At 52.1% G+C, this 20,311-nt stretch overlaps 2 protein-coding genes across 2 annotated transcripts; both read left to right on the top strand.

The window, feature by feature from the left end:
• The first annotated feature begins 187 nt into the window (after nucleotides 1–187).
• rabif (RAB interacting factor) lies at nucleotides 188–2,193 on the top strand. Its single transcript, XM_056605267.1, has 4 exons — nucleotides 188–460; nucleotides 556–643; nucleotides 754–914; nucleotides 1,293–2,193. The coding sequence occupies exons 3-4, from the start codon at nucleotides 762–764 to the stop codon at nucleotides 1,533–1,535; spliced, it is 396 nt and encodes a 131-aa protein (XP_056461242.1). The 5' UTR covers nucleotides 188–460; nucleotides 556–643; nucleotides 754–761; the 3' UTR covers nucleotides 1,536–2,193.
• A 437-nt stretch (nucleotides 2,194–2,630) lies between these two features.
• On the top strand, nucleotides 2,631–20,232 carry kdm5ba (lysine (K)-specific demethylase 5Ba). The gene is made up of 27 exons (XM_056605264.1): nucleotides 2,631–3,268; nucleotides 5,778–5,855; nucleotides 6,154–6,276; nucleotides 6,413–6,583; nucleotides 6,880–7,005; nucleotides 7,179–7,272; nucleotides 7,370–7,467; nucleotides 8,086–8,244; nucleotides 8,747–8,866; nucleotides 8,992–9,150; nucleotides 10,565–10,746; nucleotides 11,215–11,377; nucleotides 11,493–11,612; nucleotides 12,057–12,251; nucleotides 13,047–13,228; nucleotides 13,776–13,900; nucleotides 14,052–14,202; nucleotides 14,347–14,467; nucleotides 14,824–15,179; nucleotides 15,615–15,753; nucleotides 15,849–16,028; nucleotides 16,348–16,506; nucleotides 16,626–17,075; nucleotides 17,218–17,308; nucleotides 17,419–17,618; nucleotides 17,737–18,018; nucleotides 18,719–20,232. Exons 1-27 carry the CDS (start codon nucleotides 3,116–3,118, stop codon nucleotides 18,854–18,856), a joined length of 4,515 nt encoding a protein of 1,504 aa, XP_056461239.1. The 5' UTR covers nucleotides 2,631–3,115; the 3' UTR covers nucleotides 18,857–20,232.
• The last annotated feature ends 79 nt before the right edge of the window (nucleotides 20,233–20,311 follow it).

Genomic DNA, 20,311 nt, shown 5'->3' with positions numbered 1-20,311 from the left:
TTTAGTACATGTAGAGTAGACTGACTATGGGGACAAAACCAAGTAGATTAGTCATTGCCGTTTGGGCTAGTTTATAATCATAATTTTAAAGTATGCAAAATATGATATTTCATAAGAGCCAACACATTATTGTGTGTGTAGGTCAGGTTGTTGACTTTGAGTCAGGGCACATTGCGTAATCAATGTCTGTAGCATGAATGGAATGTAGGAACCTTTCAGTGTCGTCTTGTTTCCGGACGAGTTTATTTAGCTGGCGCTACAGCTAGCAACCTCAGAATCCCAGCCCTTGTTTAGCATAATTTATCTTAAAACATTTTATACGCATTCATCTAAGCTTGGACATTTTATTGACATCGAATCTTTTGGCCTGCTTCCTTCGCGACTCTCACAATATTCTAAGATGTCCAACCTGACGGGGCATTAGCTAAAGAACGAGCCAGCATCACTCATCACAGCGGTTGTGAGTCCTCGTATGATCACTGACCAGAGACTCTTACATATATCACACATAATATATACATAATACATAAGTTATATATATTTGTTTATATATAGGGATCTGCCTCGACGCGCCGTCTTGTCGACAGCCAGCTCCTCGTATCATTCTTCCCGGAGATCATTATTCCCCTGTGAGCTCTCTGGGGTGAGTCTCGAAGTGGAGCCCTGGGAGTGAAGCTCCTGGTTTATGGGTTATAATAAAATACAGCAGGAGCTAAAATAGACTGTCAATTGATGAAATGTGCATTTTGTCAGGTGTCGAGATGGACAAAGAGGAATCCAGCGTGGAGTCCAAGGAGTGTTGTACTCGCTCTGAGCTGGTGTCTGAGGATGGGAAGAACCTCAAGTCGGTTCTGTGTCAGCGCTGCGGGTCCAAGGTCCTTTGTCCAGGAATGGCCGTTTATTCGGAGAAAGAGGTACTCTTATCCCATTGCAACATTCAACACGTTATCACATGGTCTGAAATTGTTTTAATGTTTAATGCCCTGTATCAGCAGCCTTTACCAAATCAAAGAACTGTGCACTTCTGTCCACACAATACAATGCACCCTCCTTCAATTAAATGCATATTTTTCTCACTTTTAGGAATGAATTCTTGCCTGTTTTATCTTGTTTGATGTTTAAACTGTACCGACAGAAATATATTGTTTCTTTCTTATGACAAATTTACATATCGTAAATTGCTTTGGTTAAAAGCGTCTGCCAAATACTTTGAATGTAAATGTAAGTATGGATTAACAAAATATCCCTCTGAGTCCTACTAAGGATTTATATTGCTGTGCCCTCCTCTTCAGCTGTTCCTGCCCCCCATGAGGAACAAGAAGGCCCTGAGTCTGACGGAGGGCTCCGGGGACAACCTCTCAGCACACTGGCTGGTGGACGACATGTACACGTTCGAGAACGTGGGCTTCACCAACGACGTCGGACGCATCAAGTATCTCATCTGTGCAGATTGTGAGATCGGACCCATCGGTTGGCATTGTTTGGATGACAAAAAGAGTTATTATGTTGCAGTGGAAAGGGTTGATCATGCCTAGTCTGATTTGGAGACAGCCTGTACCCCCAACCGCGGTTTGAACAACAGCCCAGTTTCCGTTCACTTCTACCGACATGCCCTGGTCCATTACTTTACTGCCCTCTGCTGCGGCCTATCAAGAGTGATGTGCTTAACTTCTTATAAAGTATTCAATGCGGCAAGTGGCAACTTGCATTTGAAATTGTGGATGGATAATTGGATGGTTGAATATCCACAGCCAATCATGTCGTGTTGAACTCCAAACCTCTGAATAATCCTCGTTATGTTTATATTATGTTTTTTAACCTTTCAAAACTATAAAGTGACACAGAAGAAAATGTAACACTATGCTGCAATTAAAATTCTATCAAAAGCCCTGATTATTTTGGTTTCCGTAGACCCTGTTTGCATTGATATGTTCACAGTTGATGTAAGTGGTTATACTTGCGTTTTCATATTTCCGTGTTACGTTAGCTCATCTTACAACACGCAATGTCTTCTGATTGAATGAATACAATCTTATTCATTAAATCAGCACATCGCCTGTCAGTGTTGAGCCTTGAATAGGGATAATTACTTTCTGGCAACCGATTACATCCCCACACACTAGGCTAAAGAGATGGCTCCTGTTTTATATGACTTTTATTACATCTTATTGTACAACAGTAACAGTAAAATAAGGCTTGGTTCCTCAACAGCCACATTGAGGCAACAATACAAGATAAAGTAAATAAAGATAAGTAAAAACAAAAATATTTTTAAAATCAGTAAAAAATAATCGGGTAAAGCAACCAATGAGCAACTGGTTCGACCATCAAACATTAGTTGCTTTAACTTTTTACAAACGGCACGTCATCCAGGAGGCGAACAACAACTGCTCTTATGAAACCCGTCCGCCAATCAGAGCGCTCATTGAGGCCATTTAAAAAGATAGTCCCGGCCGACGCGTAGGGATTCGGTGGGTACGCTCGAATCGCTTACCTGTGTTATTGTCCGCTTCCGCGGGCGGAGCCAGAGACGTACGGCCCGACCTACAGGCAGGAGTACAGACAGCCAAGTCGATGGACATCGAGATGTAAATGATATAATCAAACCCACCAAATACAAATACGATCATATTTGTATAATGAACATAATCTGTCCTCGGCCCTGCGCATGAAGCTCGGATTGAGGGACTCTTTGTCCACTGGCTCCTATTAAATAGAAACGCAGCATTTAAACAAGTTTACTTTCAGATGTCGGTTATTACAACGGTCAGTATTTATAATAAATGTTGCCATTTTGAAAAGAAATACCCAGATTAGCCGTTAATAATTAAACAAAGGTTTATTCCGTGCATATAACAAGCAGTGGACTTTATACCAACGACAAAACGCCAGTTTCACTAGAAAAATAAGATATTTTGGAAGTATCTACTTTTTTAAGCGGACGCGTCAAATCCCGTGGCACCGCCTCCCGTCGCCACCGGATAATTCGTGTTGACTCCGATGAGTGGAGGGTCGCCACGGCCGGAATTATGTGTTTTAAGTGCAGTATCGTCCTCTAAACACCTCCGGAGTACACTCACCAACGTCTCGCCTCGTCCCGGACCGCGGTGCAGCGATGGGCCCGCCGCAGCTCAAGGAGTTCGTGTCCCCGCCGGAGTGTCCGGTGTTCGAGCCCAGCCGGGAGGAGTTCTCCGACCCCTTCGCCTACATCAACAAAATACGAGCGATAGCCGAGAAAACGGGGATCTGCAAAGTCCGACCGCCTCCCGTAAGTCCCCCGGTCCCAGGTCCCCCGCGGGCCCGGCTGTGTTGCAGCCGGGCCGAGTGTAGGGTGTTCCTATAGTGGTGTTGGGGTAAAGTTGTGTTGTGGACGCCGTGTTTTCAACATGGCGGATTGCGGCTCCGCGGATCAGCTTCTGGTTTGTGGCGACGGAGACGGAGACGCGCTGTGTGGCCCCGTCGTGTGGCCCCGTCGCTCCGCGTCCTGCTACAGAAGTGTTATATAAGTACATATAAGCATTAGTTAGTATCGTACACGTCGATAACCGTCGGTCTCTGAGGTGGTTCTCTAAACGAGCTGAACGTTAAAGTTGAGCGACTTGTTTACGTTGAACCCAGCAGAGACCCGGAGGATCAGCCGTCATGTTTTATTAATATCGTTTATCACCACGCATATATCTTTAATCTGCACTGTGTTCATGCACATGTCGCACCGTTTATTATTTATGTTTTGTTTTAGTGCCGTCAATATTACAGATATATGACGTTAGATTTAATCTGTACTATGTAGCTACTACGAAAACATCACATTATTCATGATTGATCATGTTTATTATTGGCTTCATGGCCACCCATCTGTATTTAATGTGTACTGTTGTGTGGTGGTACACGCACCGTGTGTCAGTAATGGTCGTGTTTTGACGGCTGGGTGGAGGAGGACACACGTACGTGCTGCTTCCTCCACTCTTTATGGAGAACATCACGGGGGAGATGTATGAATGCGATGCTTTCCTTTAGCAGGCAGAAGCCACCAAACTAATTCTCATCCACGTTCTGCAATCGGGTCATCTTAAACAACATGTAGAGATGATGTTGGGCTCAGTTCCATTACTGTGTTTCTAGTTTCTACTATTGTACGCTCGCTACTACGTCACCGGCTGCTGCCATTTAGCCCACTAAACATGACATAACACTTTAGAAAGTCCTCCTGGGCACTCCAAATTGTAATCCCCCCACATTGGTTTACAAACTGTTCTTACACGTCAAGTGTATGGTTTGTTTTATCGTTTATACTGGAGGTTGAGTGTTCGTGTTTAAGGTATATTTTGTTTATTTTAAGGAGAATGAACTATTGAGTGGCTCGTCCCTCACCTATTGGTTTAGGGATGTACACACGGCAGGGTGTGACCGAGCGGCCATGCAAATACCGCAGGGCCCCAAGGACCCACCAACTTCACTACCGACACACAACTTGACACACAATAATAAGATGCTGGATTATTTCTGCAAACATTTAGGGAATCAAAAAATAAAAGGGAGGATTTCTTCCAACCCTTACCCTTAGAAAACCCTTGGAAATATACAATAAAGCATGAACAGCACAACCGTACCCTGGAGAATATTTACACCTGTGCATTTTTCATTCAGCATGTAGGCACCAGAGGGGATACTGTTGATTTTACAATTAAAAGGTTTTGGCTCTTCCTAGCTAAAGCTCGTATTAGTCTTAGGTCAGGTCGGTTCACAAAAGTCGTGGACACTCATTCGCTGCTGGGCCTAAATAGACTAGACATAAACATCATCCCAGATCATCTGTAATGAAACAAGCTAGAAAACACATTCAATGTTCGCCTACACTACAGTTTTCTATCCTACAAAATGCCACAGGGAAGTCAAACTGTGTACTTAATATTTTGGTGTGTGTGTGTGTGTGTGTGTGTGTGTGTGTGTGTGTGTGTGTGTGTGTGTGTGTGTGTGTGTGTGTGTGTGTGTGTGTGTGTGTGTGTGTGTGTGTGTGTGTGTGTGTGTGTGTGTGTGTGTGAAAGCTGGTTTGTATGAGTCCTTCCCTTGACAATGACCTTCCACTGCAGCACTAATGTACCGAAAGAATATCACCGTTCTGTTGCCTCCAGCTAAACATCTCCCCACTCCCAGCTGAAAAATGTTGTCCACTACTTACTTTCATTTGACACATTTTTGAAAATGTTACCTCCCGTGCATAAATAGGTCAACACCGCCTATGAAGACATTTGTTTGTTTAAACTCAAATATGCAGTGCTCTAAAATAGTCCCCCGGTGAAGTCCACCCCCTCTGAAGCAGACAGCAGGCCCAAAAGCCTGAGCATTAGAGCAGGCGGGTCTATAGCTGGCCTTTCATACTGGCTCTACCGGCCTCACACACAGGCCTTCAATGGGGGGTATAAAACATGCTCATTACCATGTCATTGTGATTTAATAGTTGGCAGAGGGATTTTGTTACCCATACTAGATTGAGCATCTTTTTGTAAAGTTCAACCACTACTTTGATCTCGATTTTTACACACATTGGACACTAGAAGTGGACTGTATTTTTGTATTTAAAGCACAAGGTGGTTTGAGGCTTGGATCAGGGCCACCAATGTACGATTAACTTCGATATGATTGATTCCCTGGCCTTTGGTTCGCCCCAGAAGACTCTGTAGTATTGGGGAATACAGGTTGGTGGGGAAAGTCACCAAAATGTAGCCTTCAAAATGGCTGCCTGGTTCTGATAAGGCTGCATTGTTTACGTTTTACAGGAATGGCAGCCACCATTTGCCTGTGATGTGGACAGACTGCAATTCACACCGCGGATTCAAAGGCTGAACGAGTTGGAGGTACGGTTTCTTACAAGGCATTTGGGTTGATTTTATGTTCAATTATCTACCGTTGATGAGCACTTTTTTGTGGTTTTTTCAATGTGTGTTTTGTTGTGGAATTTTGCTATTGGAATTAAAAATGCGTTTAAATACAATCCGTCCGTTTGGGTGAAGGCAATCTTAAACTAAAATGTTTTTTTTGCCAGTATTTCACAAATGATCACGTATCTATGTTTCACCAAAGCGTAACGAATGACTAGCCCGTTACTTGATGGTAGTACTAAACAGTATGCCCCTTTCTCCCTCTTAACTTTAGGCTCAGACCAGAGTCAAGCTCAATTTTCTCGATCAAATAGCAAAGTTCTGGGAGCTGCAAGGATGCACCCTCAAGATTCCTCACGTGGAGAGGAAGATCCTCGACCTGTACCTGCTCAACAGGGTACGTTCGTTTCTCCAGGCCGCACTAGACCGCGGAGCGTCCAAAACACCCCCGTTCCATGCTAATGAACGGATGAATAATTGAGGCCTGCTCGTTGTCCTAACCCCCGGACCGTGTGCTCCTCCCCGCTCGGCAGTTGGTGAACGAGGAGGGCGGCTTCGACGCCGTCTGCAGGGAGCGGCGCTGGAGTCGCATCTCGGTCCAGATGGGCTTCGCTCCGGGGAAGGCCATCGGCTCCCACCTGAGGGCCCACTACGAGAGGATCCTGTACCCCTACAAGCTGTTCAAGACCGGGGCCAACCTCCTGGTACGACCGCCGCGCACCACCGACGGCTGCTGGAGGCCCTCAAACGAGCCCCTGACGTTTTCACACAACCAGGACGAGTCCCAATATGCTAAATTAAAAATATATATATTAAAAATATATATATTTCGCCATGATTCGTTTAGTAGAGGCAAATGGGTCATTGACATTAATATTTATCACTCTCTGTACCCTCGTTGTTTTACGATAGTGTTTGTAACCTTTGGGATATTCCAAGCCGGTGATGCAGGGCAGTTCTGCCGAGGGCCTCACTGAAGTGCTCTCGTGTTCTCCCACAGAAGGCCACCCTGACCAACGACACAAAGGACAAGGAGTACACGCCCCACGACCTGCCCCAGAGGCAGTCGGTCCAGCCCCAGGAGACCTGCAGCATCGCCCGCCGCGCCAAGCGCATGAGGGCTGAGGTGAGACCCCCAGAACCACTCGGCACAACTCAGCACCCTCCTCAAACCAGTTCCGCAGGAGCCTCATCAGTACCTCGCAGATCCACTAAACCCCTCCTCAAACTGGTCCACATTACATCACCACTACAGATCTCCTCCCTAACCTCCCTAACCTTCTGCTCTTGTCCCGGCAGCGGGGCTACGTGGGGATGGACTCGGAGGAGGACTGTGAGAACCGGCCCAACCTGAGACGGCGGGTGGGGACGTACTCCGCCAAGCAGGAGGGCGGTAAGTACGGAGCCAAGTCGACGGTTCAGCGGCGCCTCCGGTCCCCCCCCCCCCCCAGGGTCTCTGACGTCCCCCTCGCGTCTGCTTCTCCTCGCAGGGAGGATGTCCTCGGGGCCGGTGAAGCAGGAGCCCGTTCTGTACCAGGACCCCCTGGACGACAAGGAGACGGTCCTCGACCGGAGGAACGAACCCGGGGTGAGGAAACGCTGCTGGTCTGACGGGTCTTTGGACAAAGTCTCACCCTGTAGCAAATGTTACGTAGCATAACAAGCGCTGGCCTTTCCTGTGATATGTGCAGATCCCATATTCCAGAACGTAGACTTGTGTTTCCGTGGTCGTTCTTAACCAGGTGGACCCGGTTCCATGAGTCTGGTTGCCGAACATACATTTACATTTTCATTCAGGGCATTTAACAGTAAGCCCATTAGTCAGAAGAAAGAGAAACAACAATATATCGCTGTCGGTACAGCAAGGATGTTCTTAGAACCAAGTGCCAAGCACTAACAATCGCTAGGTTAACCCCTTCCTGTATACAAAGATGGCTAGGATAAGATGCTTCACGATGATTAGTACTAGTTCAAGTGCCAGAACGTGCAACATACAATCTGTGGGTTGGAGGGGTGTGGGGGTAATGGGGCTAGGTGAACTCTGACCCATAGGCTATGACCCCATGTTGATTCTCGCCAGGTGGACCGTTACATGTGTCTGGTTCCAGATCATAGACTCAGTCCCCTCTCTGATTCCCGCCAGGTGGACCAGTACATGTGTCTGGTTCCAGTTCATAGACTCAGTCCCCTCTCTGATTCCCGCCAGGTGGACCAGTACATGTGTCTGGTCTGCGGCTGCGGGACTGCGGAAGACCGCCTGCTGCTCTGTGACGGCTGTGATGACAGCTACCACACCTTCTGTCTGATCCCGCCCCTCCACGACGTCCCCAAGGGGGACTGGAGGTGCCCCAAGTGCCTGGCTCAGGTGAGCTGCTGACACACGGCCACACGCAACCCGAAGCCCCCCCACAGCTGCTCAGTACAGACCCAGTGAGGGGGTGGGGGGGCACTAGGGGCCACACACTCTGAAGCGCCTCAGTACAGACCCAGTGAGGTGGGGGGGGACACGCAGTCTGAAGCGCCTCAGTACAGACCTAGTGAAGGTGGGCTGGTTATAGGGAACGCACAGTCTGAAGCTCCTCAGTACAGACCCAGTGAGAGTGGGGGGACACCAGGGGGGTGGGGGGGTGAGGGGAGTTGAGGGGGATGGGTTGAAATTCGCTGATGAAGAGCGTGAATACAAGGTGCCCTCTAACGGGTAAAGCAAACTCTGATCTGCCTAATGAGGTACTTAATGAACCATTCAAGTTGGCAGTTAATCCCTACTTCTACAAGACTATAGGGGTTAATAGCTTATTATTTAATGCTGCCCACTGTCGCCTGCACTTAATGCGTACAGTGTGTAACAGAGAGTTTCTCTCCCCCAGGAATGTGGAAAGCCTCCAGTGGCTTTCGGCTTCGAGCAGGCCAGCAGGAACTACAACCTGCGGACGTTCGGAGACATGGCGGACTCCTTCAAGTCGGACTACTTCAACATGCCGGTCCACGTGAGTACACGCCATTAGACCGTGGCTACGGCCTCTCCAGCACGCGGAACACTCCCACGTGGCGAGACACGGAGGACGAGGTGGAGGTGAAGCCAACACACGCGCGGGGTGTCTCTCTGTGACAGATGGTTCCCACGGAGCTGGTGGAGAAGGAGTTCTGGCGCCTGGTCAGCACCATCGAGGAGGACGTCACGGTGGAGTACGGGGCGGACATCGCCTCCAAGGAGTTTGGCAGCGGCTTCCCCGTGAAGAACGGGCAGGTGGAGGTCTCCGGGGACGACGAGGTACGGGCGCGAACGCACCGCTGCTTTTGAGTCATCGTGTCCGCCGCGTACCGCTTTGAAACCGGACGGTTGTCATGTGTTTGTAGAATGAGTTGAATCACTCTCCACTCTATTCAGCCGGGGCCTTTCAAAGCAAGGTGTGTGGGACGCGTTCCACCGCACGCCGCGTCTGTGATATTTTACAGATAAGGATCGACTTCCTCTGATGCTATCGCAGAAGTGAAACCAAAGACGCAGCCAGGCGGAGACGGTTGTTGTCGTTGTTTTAAGGGGTTGGTGCAACAGTCCGTACCCCGTACCGCGCTCCAGCGTGTGTTTTTTAGAGCGGGCCAGTAGAGAGCGTCTGTCCATCTCCCTGAAGCTCTCTGTGATGCTGCTGTTGGCCTGCTTGGATTACTGGCTCCTCCTGTGAGGGCTTTGCTAACATGTTAGTTTAAATCATCTTGGTTTGTTTACTACAGTATTGGTCCTTTTTTGGCAAGATACAAATCCAATATCTTCCTGTGATGCTTTGTGTCCGAGTCTGACAAAAGGCTTTCAGCTTGACCATGAGTCTGACAAAAGGCTTTCAGCTTGACCATTGCCAAATGTTTTGTTGACCCAAAGACCCGCGGCTGAGCCCGCTGCCAACAGATGTGAGGGCATTGGATACGATCCACGCCTTCAGAGGCGTCACACTGCGTCGTTACCTCCCTCTGCGTACTCTGGGCCCCGGCGGTCACGGAGAACGACTCGGAATAACCCCTCGTGCTATTATTAGCTCGCAAAGCACAGACATGTTGCTGACAAATATTATTAGATTGTGTGTTTAGTATGGACGGCGGGATGCCGGCTCCCCGCTGGGATTTGGAAGTTGTTAAAAGGTTTCTCAGGCAGTGGATGATAAATGGAACGGGACCTCCTCACTACACCCGCGTTTCACCGCTTCTGGCAGGCTTAATGACGGCGGAGCATTAGAGGAGAAATGTGTTGGTGCAGCGTGTGTCCGTTGGTCCGTCTGTGCATGCGCTGCTGCGCCACTAATCCTTAAGGGCATTGCTCTTGGGAAACCCTGAGACTCTAGCGCTCCGTGCTATCGATGCCCTGGGGGGGAAGGGGGCGTCCAGATGGCCTGGCAGGGACATGGAGTCCTGAGTCCTGTTAAAGGGACTACATTTATACGGCGCCTTTCTAACCAGTGGCCACTCGAAGCGCTTTACATTATTGCCTGACGTTCACACATTCCTGTACACACGCCGACGGAGGTGTCAGCCATGCAAGCCGACAGCCAGCCCGACCGGCACGGTGAGGGTACGTGTCTCGCTCAGGGACACCTCGACACTCGCGGCCTTCCGGTTACCAGCCAACCCGCTAACCTCCTGAGACACACGCCGTCCTGAGTGCTGAGTCCTGAGCCGTGTGTTCCTCCCCTCAGACATACCTCACCAGCGGCTGGAACCTGAACAACATGCCCGTGCTGGACGCCTCGGTGCTGACCCACGTCACGGCCGACATCTGCGGCATGAAGCTGCCCTGGCTGTACGTGGGCATGTGCTTCTCCTCCTTCTGCTGGCACATCGAGGACCACTGGAGCTACTCCATCAACTACCTGCACTGGTGAGCAGGCAGCCCACGCAGGGGCCTCTCTGAGGGGCCCTCGTCTGTGAGCCGACCACAACAAGCTGGAGGGACGGTTCATACAGAATATGATCCGACATACAGTACTTAAATGACGTCGAGGGCTACCATTGCTGGAACCCTTCCTCAATCCGTGTCGTACTAGAATATCATTCATGTTCAGCACGTTATATTTGCATACAGTCCCGTTTAATCACTGGTATCAGAATCAGAATCAGAAATAATTTATTGATCCCCGGGGGGAAATTGTTGTTCCAGGTGCTCCATACAATATAAATATAAATACCCTACAAGCTAACCCTACAAGCATAGAAGATAAGATAAGATTATAAATAAATAAAATACAAGATGTTCCCAAGATGAATCAATGAATACACGGATAAGCCCTTCAAAATAAATGCTCTCTGGTCGGTGAGCGTGCGCTAAACCCCGCCCCGCTGTCCCCAGGGGCGAGCCCAAGACCTGGTACGGGGCCCCAGGCTCCGCCGCCACGCAGCTGGAGGGGGTGATGAAGAAGCTGGCCCCGGAGCTGTTTGAGTCTCAGCCGGACCTCCTGCACCAGCTGGTCACCATCATGAACCCCAACACGCTGATGAACAACGGGGTCCCGGTACGCCCCCCCCCCCCCGCCCCGCCCGCTGCCCCCTGCTCCCGGTGGCTCATGTTCAGGATAGGACTGGGGTAAGGTTGAACTAATACCGTTTGGTGTTTTCGGTTTGGCGTAGATCTACCGCACCAACCAGTGCGCCGGTGAGTTTGTCATCACGTTCCCGCGGGCCTACCACAGCGGCTTCAACCAGGGCTTCAACTTCGCAGAGGCGGTCAACTTCTGCACCATGGACTGGGTGAGACGGGTTCAAGGCCTTCACAACGCATCACATCCCGATTCATTTCTATAGCGATGTTCAGAGTTCACCCACTCCTACTTATTGTATGTTGTACGTCCAGGCACTTAATGCACGCACTTATTGTATGCCGTACGTAGTTATGGTACTTTTTTGTGTAGCATCTTATCCTAGCTATCTTGGTTGCGTACGGGGAATGGGTTAACCTAGTGATTGTTAGTGCTTGGCACTTGGTTCTATGAACCCCTATAGTACCGACAGCGATACATATTATTGTTTCACCTTCTTCTTGCAAATGTACTTATTGTGAGCCACTTTGGACTAAAGTGTCTAGTAAATGTAAATGTTGGTGTGCAAGAAAATCGAGTTGAGAGGCAGTAGGACTCCAGTCTGAGCTGCGTCTGCTGCGTTGTGACCCCTGCCCTTTCTCCCCTGGGGGGTCAGATGCCCATCGGGCGGCAGTGCGTGGACCACTACCGGCAGCTCAGCCGCTACTGCGTCTTCTCCCACGACGAGATGGTCTGCAACATGGCCGCCAAGGCCGACCACATGGAGGTGGAGCTGGCCTCCGCGGTGCAGAAGGAGATGGCCGTCATGATCCAGGAGGAGGAGGAGCTGCGGGGGAAGGTCAACGCCATGGTGAGTCGGCACCCGAGAGGCGTGGGTGTGGTCTTACCTGTAGGAGCATGGGACGGTCTCACCTGTAAGAGCATGGGACGGTCTCACCTGTAGGAGCTTGGGACGGTCTTACCTGTAGGAGCATGGGACGGTCTTACCTGTAGGAGCATGGGACGGTCTTACCTGTAGGAGCATGGGACGGTCTCACCTGTAAGAGCATGGGACGGTCTTACCTGTAGGAGCATGGGACGGTCTCACCTGTAAGAGCATGGGACGGTCTCACCTGTAGGAGCATGGGACGGTCTCACCTGTAAGAACATGGGACGGTCTCACCTGTAAGAGCATGGGACGGTCTTACCTGTAGGAGCATGGGACGGTCTCACCTGTAAGAGCATGGGACGGTCTCACCTGTAAGAGCATGGGACGGTCTCACCTGTAGGAGCATGGGACGGTCTCACCTGTAGTAGGCAGCGTGTGATAGTCTTACCTGTAGTAGGCAGCGTGTGATAGTCTTACCTCTAGTAGGGCAGAATGTGATAGTCCTACCTCTAGTAGGGCAGCATGTGATGAACCCACCTGTAGTAGGTCATTATATGACGAGCCTACCTTTTGGTAGAGCAACATGTTGTTGTTAGTCATACGCCCATACAGAACTCGTGCGTGTCGACATTCCCGTTAAACTGGTCCGTGCGGAACGCTTGGGATGTTGGAAAAGGTTCAAGATGGCTGCTTGTCGGGCCGACGCCCTCGTCCCCGTCTTCGGCCCCCCCCGGCTCTAACGCGGCGTGTGTCTCCCCCCCCCCCCCCCCCCCCCAGGGCGTGTCGAGGTCCCAGCAGGTGGACTACGAGCTGCTGCCTGACGAGGAGCGGCAGTGCCTCAAGTGCCGGACCACCTGCTACCTGTCGGGCATCACCTGCCCCTGCAGCCCCGGCAAGCTGGTGTGTCTGCACCACGCCCAGGACCTCTGCTCCTGCCCGCCCAGCGGATACACCCTGCAGTGAGTCAGGCCCCCGACGCGCCAAACCCTAACCCTGACACGCCACAGCCACCACAGCACACGCCCTGAGTCGACGAGCCGACGAGCCCCCCCACATCCCCGAACGAGGGGGTCCTGGAGCTCAGTGGCTCTTCAGAGCCAGACGTGTCCCTTAAGGAGACGATGGATCTGGGCTTGAGCTCTGGGGTGATGCTCTCTAGCAAACATTAAAATAGGATCTGCTGTATGGATCGGGTGTTGATCAGGGTAGAAATCTCTCTCGATATCAAATAGCAGGGTGTAGTAATGTATAAACGATTCGGGTTCATTCTGGTTCACCTCGTACTTGTACGTTGTTGTGTTTGCAAGGACGGATAACCAAACTCGCACGTCAAAGGGCATCTTAGAACCAATCCCATTTCTACCCCTCCCCCCCTTCAAAACAAGGGGGAGGGGTAAGGGGTAGAAATGGGATTGGGCTTTAGTCATAGATAGTAGTAGTTATATAGTTATAACACAGGAAAACCATCTGTTTATTTAACGTTAACATGTATTCATTTTCTTCCAGGTGTAAGTTCACGCTGGCGACGCTGTACCCCATGATGGCGGCGGTGAAGCACCGTGCCGAGTCCTTCAAGAACTGGGTCGCCAGCGTCCAGGACATCCTGGAGACCAAGGCCAATAAGAAGAGAGGTCAGAGCGCCACCCCCCCCCCCCCCCCCCTCTCTCCGAATCAACGTTAAACGTTTAAACCTTCAGAGCAAGCACCCCCCCCAGCACGCCTACTGTGTTCTGAGCCATGTGCCCTTCCTGACGTCCTTGTGTCTCCCGTCGCCCCCTGCAGGCCTGGAGGAGCTCCGCAGCCTGGTGGAGCAGGCGGAGGCCGGGGCCTACCCCAAGACGGACCTCCAGCGGCAGCTCCGGGCGCTCACGCTGGACGCCGAGAAGTGTGCCTCCATGGCCCAGCAGCTGCTCAACGGGAAACGCCAGACCAGGTACCCACACGGGGACCATCCCTCGATGCTCTAAACCCGGTCTCTGCTGGAGGACTTCGTCCCCACACTGAGTCAGCCGCCGTCACAAGGGGTTCAGGGGTGCAGAGCGAGGGCACTGATGTGTTCTTGGGGGGGGTCCCTCAGGTACCGCTCTGGAGGCGGGAGGACCCAGAGCCAGAACGAGCTGACGGTGGAGGAGCTGCGGTCCTTCGTGACCCAGCTGGACGGCCTGCCCTGCGTCATCCGCCAGGCCCCCCTCCTCAAGGTGCGTGAGCCCGGGTCGACCCAGCTGTTCCTCACAACTGTGGACTGCGGGTTCCTCACACTGTGGTCCGATGACCGAGAGGGGAACCGCAACCGCAACCCTCGTTGATCAGGAAGTTTGGGGTTGCTGCACTTTATTGACTGCACAACAAACAACACTTTATGGGGAAGTTGCAATCGCAGAAGATCTTTTTATCTTTTACTGGTTTGAATGACCGCATGTGTCATTGTCTCTTATGTACTGTACGTACCGTGTGTGTGTTGCCTCGTTTGAACCTGTGGCACTAACACAAATCCCAATCCACTGTGTCGACATGGCAATAAAGTTATCTATTTCCATCCGTCTTCCATCCTCAGGACCTCCTGACCCGCGTGGACGACTTCCGGCAGCAGAGCGAGCGGCTGCTGTCGGACGAGGCCCCGAGCGCGGCCGGCCTCCAGGAGCTCCTGGACGTCAGCCTGGGGCTGGACGTGGAGCTGCCCCAGCTGCCCCTGCTGCGGGAGAGGCTGGAGCAGGCCCGCTGGCTGGAGGGGGCGCAGCGGGCCAGCGGGCGGCCCGACAGCCTCTGCCTGGACACCATGAGGCGGCTGATCGACCAGGGCGTGGGCCTGGCCCCGCACGGCTCCGTGGAGAGGGCCATGGCGCGGCTGCAGGAGCTGCTGACGGTGTCGGAGCAGTGGGAGGAGAGGGCACTCAGCCTCATGGAGGCCAGGTGAGAGAGAGAGAGAGAGACACACACACACGCGCGCGCGCACACGCACACGCACACACACATCCTCATAGAGGCCGGAGCCTCTCAAACATATTGAGACGGAGCCTCTCCGACACACGGTTGTACATGAGCATCATAGCCTCTTAGAGGCAGTAGCCTCTCAAACACAGATGCATGAGCATTATGCTCTTAATAGAGGCCGTAGCCTCTCAAACGTATTGTGACGGAACCTCCGACACAGTCTCCGCAAAGTATTATAGCGCTCTACAATCATCATTATATCATAATGAATTTCCACAGATGTGTGTTTCTCATTGACCATCATTGCTTTTTATTTTCTGCCTTTTTTTTTTTAAATATGTCCTAGATGGATGGGTGTGTTTTTGGTGTGCACCTGTTTACCCAGAATGCTCCTCTTCTTCTTCTTCTTCTCAGGCCGTTTCACAGCATGGAGACCCTGGAGGACGCCCTCCAGGAGGTGGAGAACATTCCGGCCTTCCTGCCCAACTGCATGCAGCTGAAGGAGGTGGTCCTGAAGGCCAAGGACTGGCTCCAGGAGGTCGAGGCCCTGCAGGTAAACCCGTGGGCCTCGGTGGTGCAGCTCACTCCGTCCGCCGTGATTCGCCTCCAGGGATGTGAACCTTCCTCTCTGTGCCCCCCCCCCGGTAGGTGGGCGGTCGCATCCCCGTGCTGGACAGCCTCTCGGAGCTGGTGGTCCGGGCGGAGGACATCCCGGTGTGGCTGGACCCGCTGACCCGGCTGGAGGCGCTGCTGGCCGACGTGCAGACCTGGAAGGAGAGCGCCGCCAAGACCTTCCTCGTGAAGAACTCCTCGCTCTCCCTGCTGGAGGTAAAGCCACCTCCCCCCCCCCCCACCCCCACCCTGCACACTTTGGCCTTCTCTAGTCGGAGGGGTCCTGATCCTCCTCCTCTTCTCCCTCTCCCTCCTCCTGCTCCTCCTCCTCCTCCTCCTCCTCTTCTCCCTCTCCCTCCTCCTGCTCCTCCTCCTCCTCTTCTCCCTCTCCCTCCTCCTGCTCCTCCTCCTCCTCCTCCTCCTCCTCCTGCTCCCTCTCTCTCCTCCTCCTCCTCCTCCTGCTCCCTCTCTCTCCTCCCCCTCCCCCTCATGCTCATGCTCATGCTCATCCTCATCCTCCCCCCCGTGTGTCCAGGTGCTGACCCCCCGGTGTGACGTGGGCGCCGGGTCCCAGAAGAGCCGGTCGAAGAAGAGCAAGGAGGCGTCGCCGGGCTCCCGGAGGGACTCGGCCAAACTGGACTCTCTGAGCGAAGTGGAGCGAGCTCTGCTGGAGAGCAAGGACTCTGCCTCGGCCGTGAGTCCCGCGCCGTCGCGCCGTCACACCTCGGCCCAGTCCCGACACCCTCCACACAGTGTCTCGTTTATCCTCTCCTTCTGCTAACGCCTCGCTGTAACACCCCCCCCCCCCCTCAGATGACCACGCTGGAGGACGTGCGGCAGAGCGAGATGGAGGTCCTGCTGGCGCTGAGGGCCGCCAACGAGTCCAAGCTGCTGTCTGCCGCCGACGGCGCCGACGGCAGCGAGGAGCTCAGCGTGTGTCTGTGTCACAAGGGCCCGTCGGGCGGCATGCTGCAGTGCGAGCTCTGCCGCGACGTCTTCCACAGCGACTGCGTCACCACGGCCTCGGAGCTGGAGCAGGACCAGGCCTGGCTGTGCCCCCTGTGCCACCGCTCCCGGAAGCCCCCCCTGGACCGGGTGCTGCCCCTGCTGGCCTCGCTGCAGCGGATCCGCGTGCGGCTGCCCGAGGGCGACGCCCTGCGCTTCCTGATCGAGCGGACGGTGCGCTGGCAGCACAGGGTCCAGATGGCCTGCACCGACGGGCTGCTGGACGACCTGGCCGGGGTCGGCGTCGCCGGGGGGAAGGTACGTCGGGTCGGACCCGGGCTCTGGTGCCCACCCCTCTGGTTGTCGTACGCCGCTGTGACGCGCCCGAAGCGTCACCGGCAAGCGCGCATCGACTCACCGGTCGGCCGTTCGGCGTTGTAACGTTTTGTTTGTTCTGCAGGCGAAACATTGGCACTGGTGTCTCTCTGCACTTTTGGGGAAGAGCGGTTCTTCAGACTTCTACTCGGAGCACCTATCCATTCCACTGCTGGGTAAGCCGCCGAGCTCAAGCTCCGGTACGGGTTAGCACCGCTCTGTGTTCGTGTGCTTCGGGTCTGGTTGGGTTCGCACGCTAACCCCCCCCCCCTGGTGCCCGTCACAGGTCTGGGCACGGAGCTGGAGGAGCTGATGGGGGAGGGCTTCCTGCTGCAGGTCACGCTGCCCGAGACGGACCAGCTGTACAGATACCTGTTCCACAAGCTGGCCATCCCGCCCCCCCCCAGCCCGGCCTCGTCCACCCAGGAGCCCCCGGAGCAGCAGCAGCACCACCACTCCAGGAAGGGGAGCCCGCACCGCACATCGGTGAGCCCGCCCGTCCCACACCTCCTGGTGTGAAACGCGCCTGTGATCACGGCGTGGTTCTGCAACAGTGCCTTACGTTGTGTGCTCACCTCTGGCTTCGCGTCGTGTTTCCGTACAGAACGGGAGTTCCTGCCACAAGAAGGACTCCGGGAAAAGCAAACGGACCAAGCGGCGCAAGGACAGCACAGACTCCCACCCCCGGGACAGGGTGAAGAAGTCCCGCAAGAAGAAGTCCAAGTCGGGCAAGGAGAAGAGCCCGGAGGTGAAGAGGTCTCCGTCGCCCAGCAACACGCCGTCGGAGACCCTCCCCTCCGACCCCCTCGCCTCGGACTCTGAGGACGAGGAGGAGGACTACTCGCTGTGTGCGGCGCCGTGGTGCCGGGAGCCCGGGGGCGACGAGGTGAGTCCTCAGCCAGGTTCTGCTGCTCCGCCTTCTCGGGAGGACCTCGGGGCCCCTCAATGATACTTCCTGTGTGTTCAGAGATCATCTAGACCAGGGGTCTCAAACTCAACTTACCTGGGGGTCCGCTGGAGGTAGAGTCTGGGTCAGGCTGGGCCGCATCATGTATTCCACAGAAAAAAGGAGCACAACTGACCCAATCCAAGTTAATGATCGGGCTATAATTAGATAACGTTGGCTATGTAATCGCTGACAACAGGAGACAATTCATTCAAATTTTGATGGCAAGTAGAGGGCCACAAAACATCATCCCGCGGGCCTCAATTGGCCCCCGGGCCACGAGTTTGAGACCCCTGATCAAGACTCTGCACAGCCTCCCCCCCCGTACTCCCCCACACCCCTCTTACACACTTATTGTATGTTGTACGTCCTGGCACTTAAAGGTAGTACTAAGCGCATTGTGTAGTCTCTTATCCTAGCTATCTTTGTTGTATACGGGGAATGGGTTAACCTAGTGATTGTCAGTGCTTGCCACTTGGTTCTATGAACATCCTTACTGTACCGACAGTGATACGTTGTCGTTTCCCTTGTGAGTCACGTTGGATAAAAGCGTCGGCTAAACGCCCTCAATGTACGTTCAAATGTAAATGCAGCCGCCTGTTGCTGCGGCCCAGTAAGACGACTCCTCCCTCCGTTTCAGGTGAACTGGGTCCAGTGCGACGGCACCTGCAACCAGTGGTTCCACCAGGTGTGTGTGGGCGTGTCCGCCGCTCAGGCGGAGAAGGACGACTACATCTGCATCAGCTGCACGCAGCCCGACTACGACCGGGGAGAGTGAGGCCGGCGACTGTTTCTTTGAAGGATCTGACTCAGACCCCCCCACCCCCCCCCCAGCGAGTGAATAGATGAACTTCTTGCCGTGTGGCGTTCCCCCCCCCCCACCCCTCTTGGCTTGCCCTTAGTGACTTTGGTGCTGTTTACTTTTTTCCAGATTTCCAAAATACTTCTGTCGTTGTTTTGTCACGGTTGCTGGTTTCACAGCCAATAAATTTAACTTTTCAAAACTTTCCAGGACTTGATGCAGATTGTAGAAAAAAAAAAACGGCCGATGTTTCGAGAACCAACTGTGCAGGGATTTTTCAACCAAAAAAAGGTCTCTTTGACAAACTTTTGGAACTTCCTGATTTTTATATGCTAATGAACAACGGGAAAGTCGTCTTTCTCTTGTAGAGTTAATATTATTTATCTGAGTGGTGGGACTGAGCTTATTAATTGAATCTCGGTTTCCGTATGAACTATATTTGTGCTTAGAAGTTCTTTGATAGAATGCTTTTTGATGAAAGTCTAACCTAAAACGTCCTAGTGCGTACGGTCCACAGTTCAGTCCTTGTTTGTGATAATAACATGTGAGTTGTGATGCTGGTAGGTGCAGTGTACCTACTACGTTAGGTATCAGACCTGCATGAGTTAATTTTCCTTTATAATTTAAGTTGGACTCGTGTTGTTTCATAGCGTTCTGAAATCACTAACTTTGTAAAAGGAGTTTCATGTTTTCAGGTGGATTGTAAGAAAGCATTAAATTCTTGTCATTAAAGCATTCAGATAATTATTGCAATCACGTGATCGGACTGTGCATCGTCACGGGAACGTAAGGTTTGTCTTATGGTAGACTTTCCATTTAAGCTCTAGGAAGAAAATAATATGTGTTGGACTTAGAGTTAACACAAACTGTGTGATTTAACTGCCACGGGTATATGACCTTTTTTGCTCCTTTTGGTAAATAATATAATTCCTATGTTGCAGTTTGCATTATAAAATAAAAAATGTGTTCCCATATTTCTCGTCGTTCTTATATTTTTGTCCGAATGATAACAGAATTGACCATCAGACATCACATGTAGTTAAACTACTCATTCAGATAGTATTGTTTATTTTCCTTAACTACGAAAGGGCAGTATATATTTATTTTGTCCTTTTATCACTAAGGGTTAACCTGTATATGTCTACATGTAAACCTGATAGTGTTATTGGTTAACCCATTGACTGGGTTAGTCCACATGTAAACTTGATTAGTATTATTGGTTAACCCATATTACTGTTAGTCCCCATGTTAACCTGATAGTATTATTGGTTTACCCATATGAATGTGTTAATCCAAATGTCTAGGGGTTAACTGGTATGTTTATTGGTTTGTCTACGGGTTAACCTGGTATGTGTATTGGTTAGTCCACATGTCTACGGGTTAACCTAGTATGTGTATTGGTTAATTCACATGTCTACGGTTTAACCCATA

This window comes from Gadus chalcogrammus, chromosome 13, assembly GCF_026213295.1.
Source record: "Gadus chalcogrammus isolate NIFS_2021 chromosome 13, NIFS_Gcha_1.0, whole genome shotgun sequence".
Classification (NCBI taxonomy): domain Eukaryota; kingdom Metazoa; phylum Chordata; class Actinopteri; order Gadiformes; family Gadidae; genus Gadus; species Gadus chalcogrammus.
The sequence above is the reverse complement of the archived record's forward strand: the minus strand, read 5'-3'. Positions and strand labels throughout refer to the sequence as shown.

Excerpts from the sequence above, each read along its gene's own strand:
- kdm5ba (XM_056605264.1), top strand. The coding sequence starts at position 3,116 with ATGGGCCCGCCGCAGCTCAAGGAGTTCGTGTCCCCGCCGGAGTGTCCG. Across the intron at positions 7,006-7,178 it reads CCAAGCGCATGAGGGCTGAG|CGGGGCTACGTGGGGATGGA; the intron begins GTGAGACCCCCA and ends TTGTCCCGGCAG. Across the intron at positions 11,378-11,492 it reads TGATGAACAACGGGGTCCCG|ATCTACCGCACCAACCAGTG; the intron begins GTACGCCCCCCC and ends GGTTTGGCGTAG.
- rabif (XM_056605267.1), top strand. The coding sequence starts at position 762 with ATGGACAAAGAGGAATCCAGCGTGGAGTCCAAGGAGTGTTGTACTCGC. Across the intron at positions 915-1,292 it reads CCGTTTATTCGGAGAAAGAG|CTGTTCCTGCCCCCCATGAG; the intron begins GTACTCTTATCC and ends CCTCCTCTTCAG.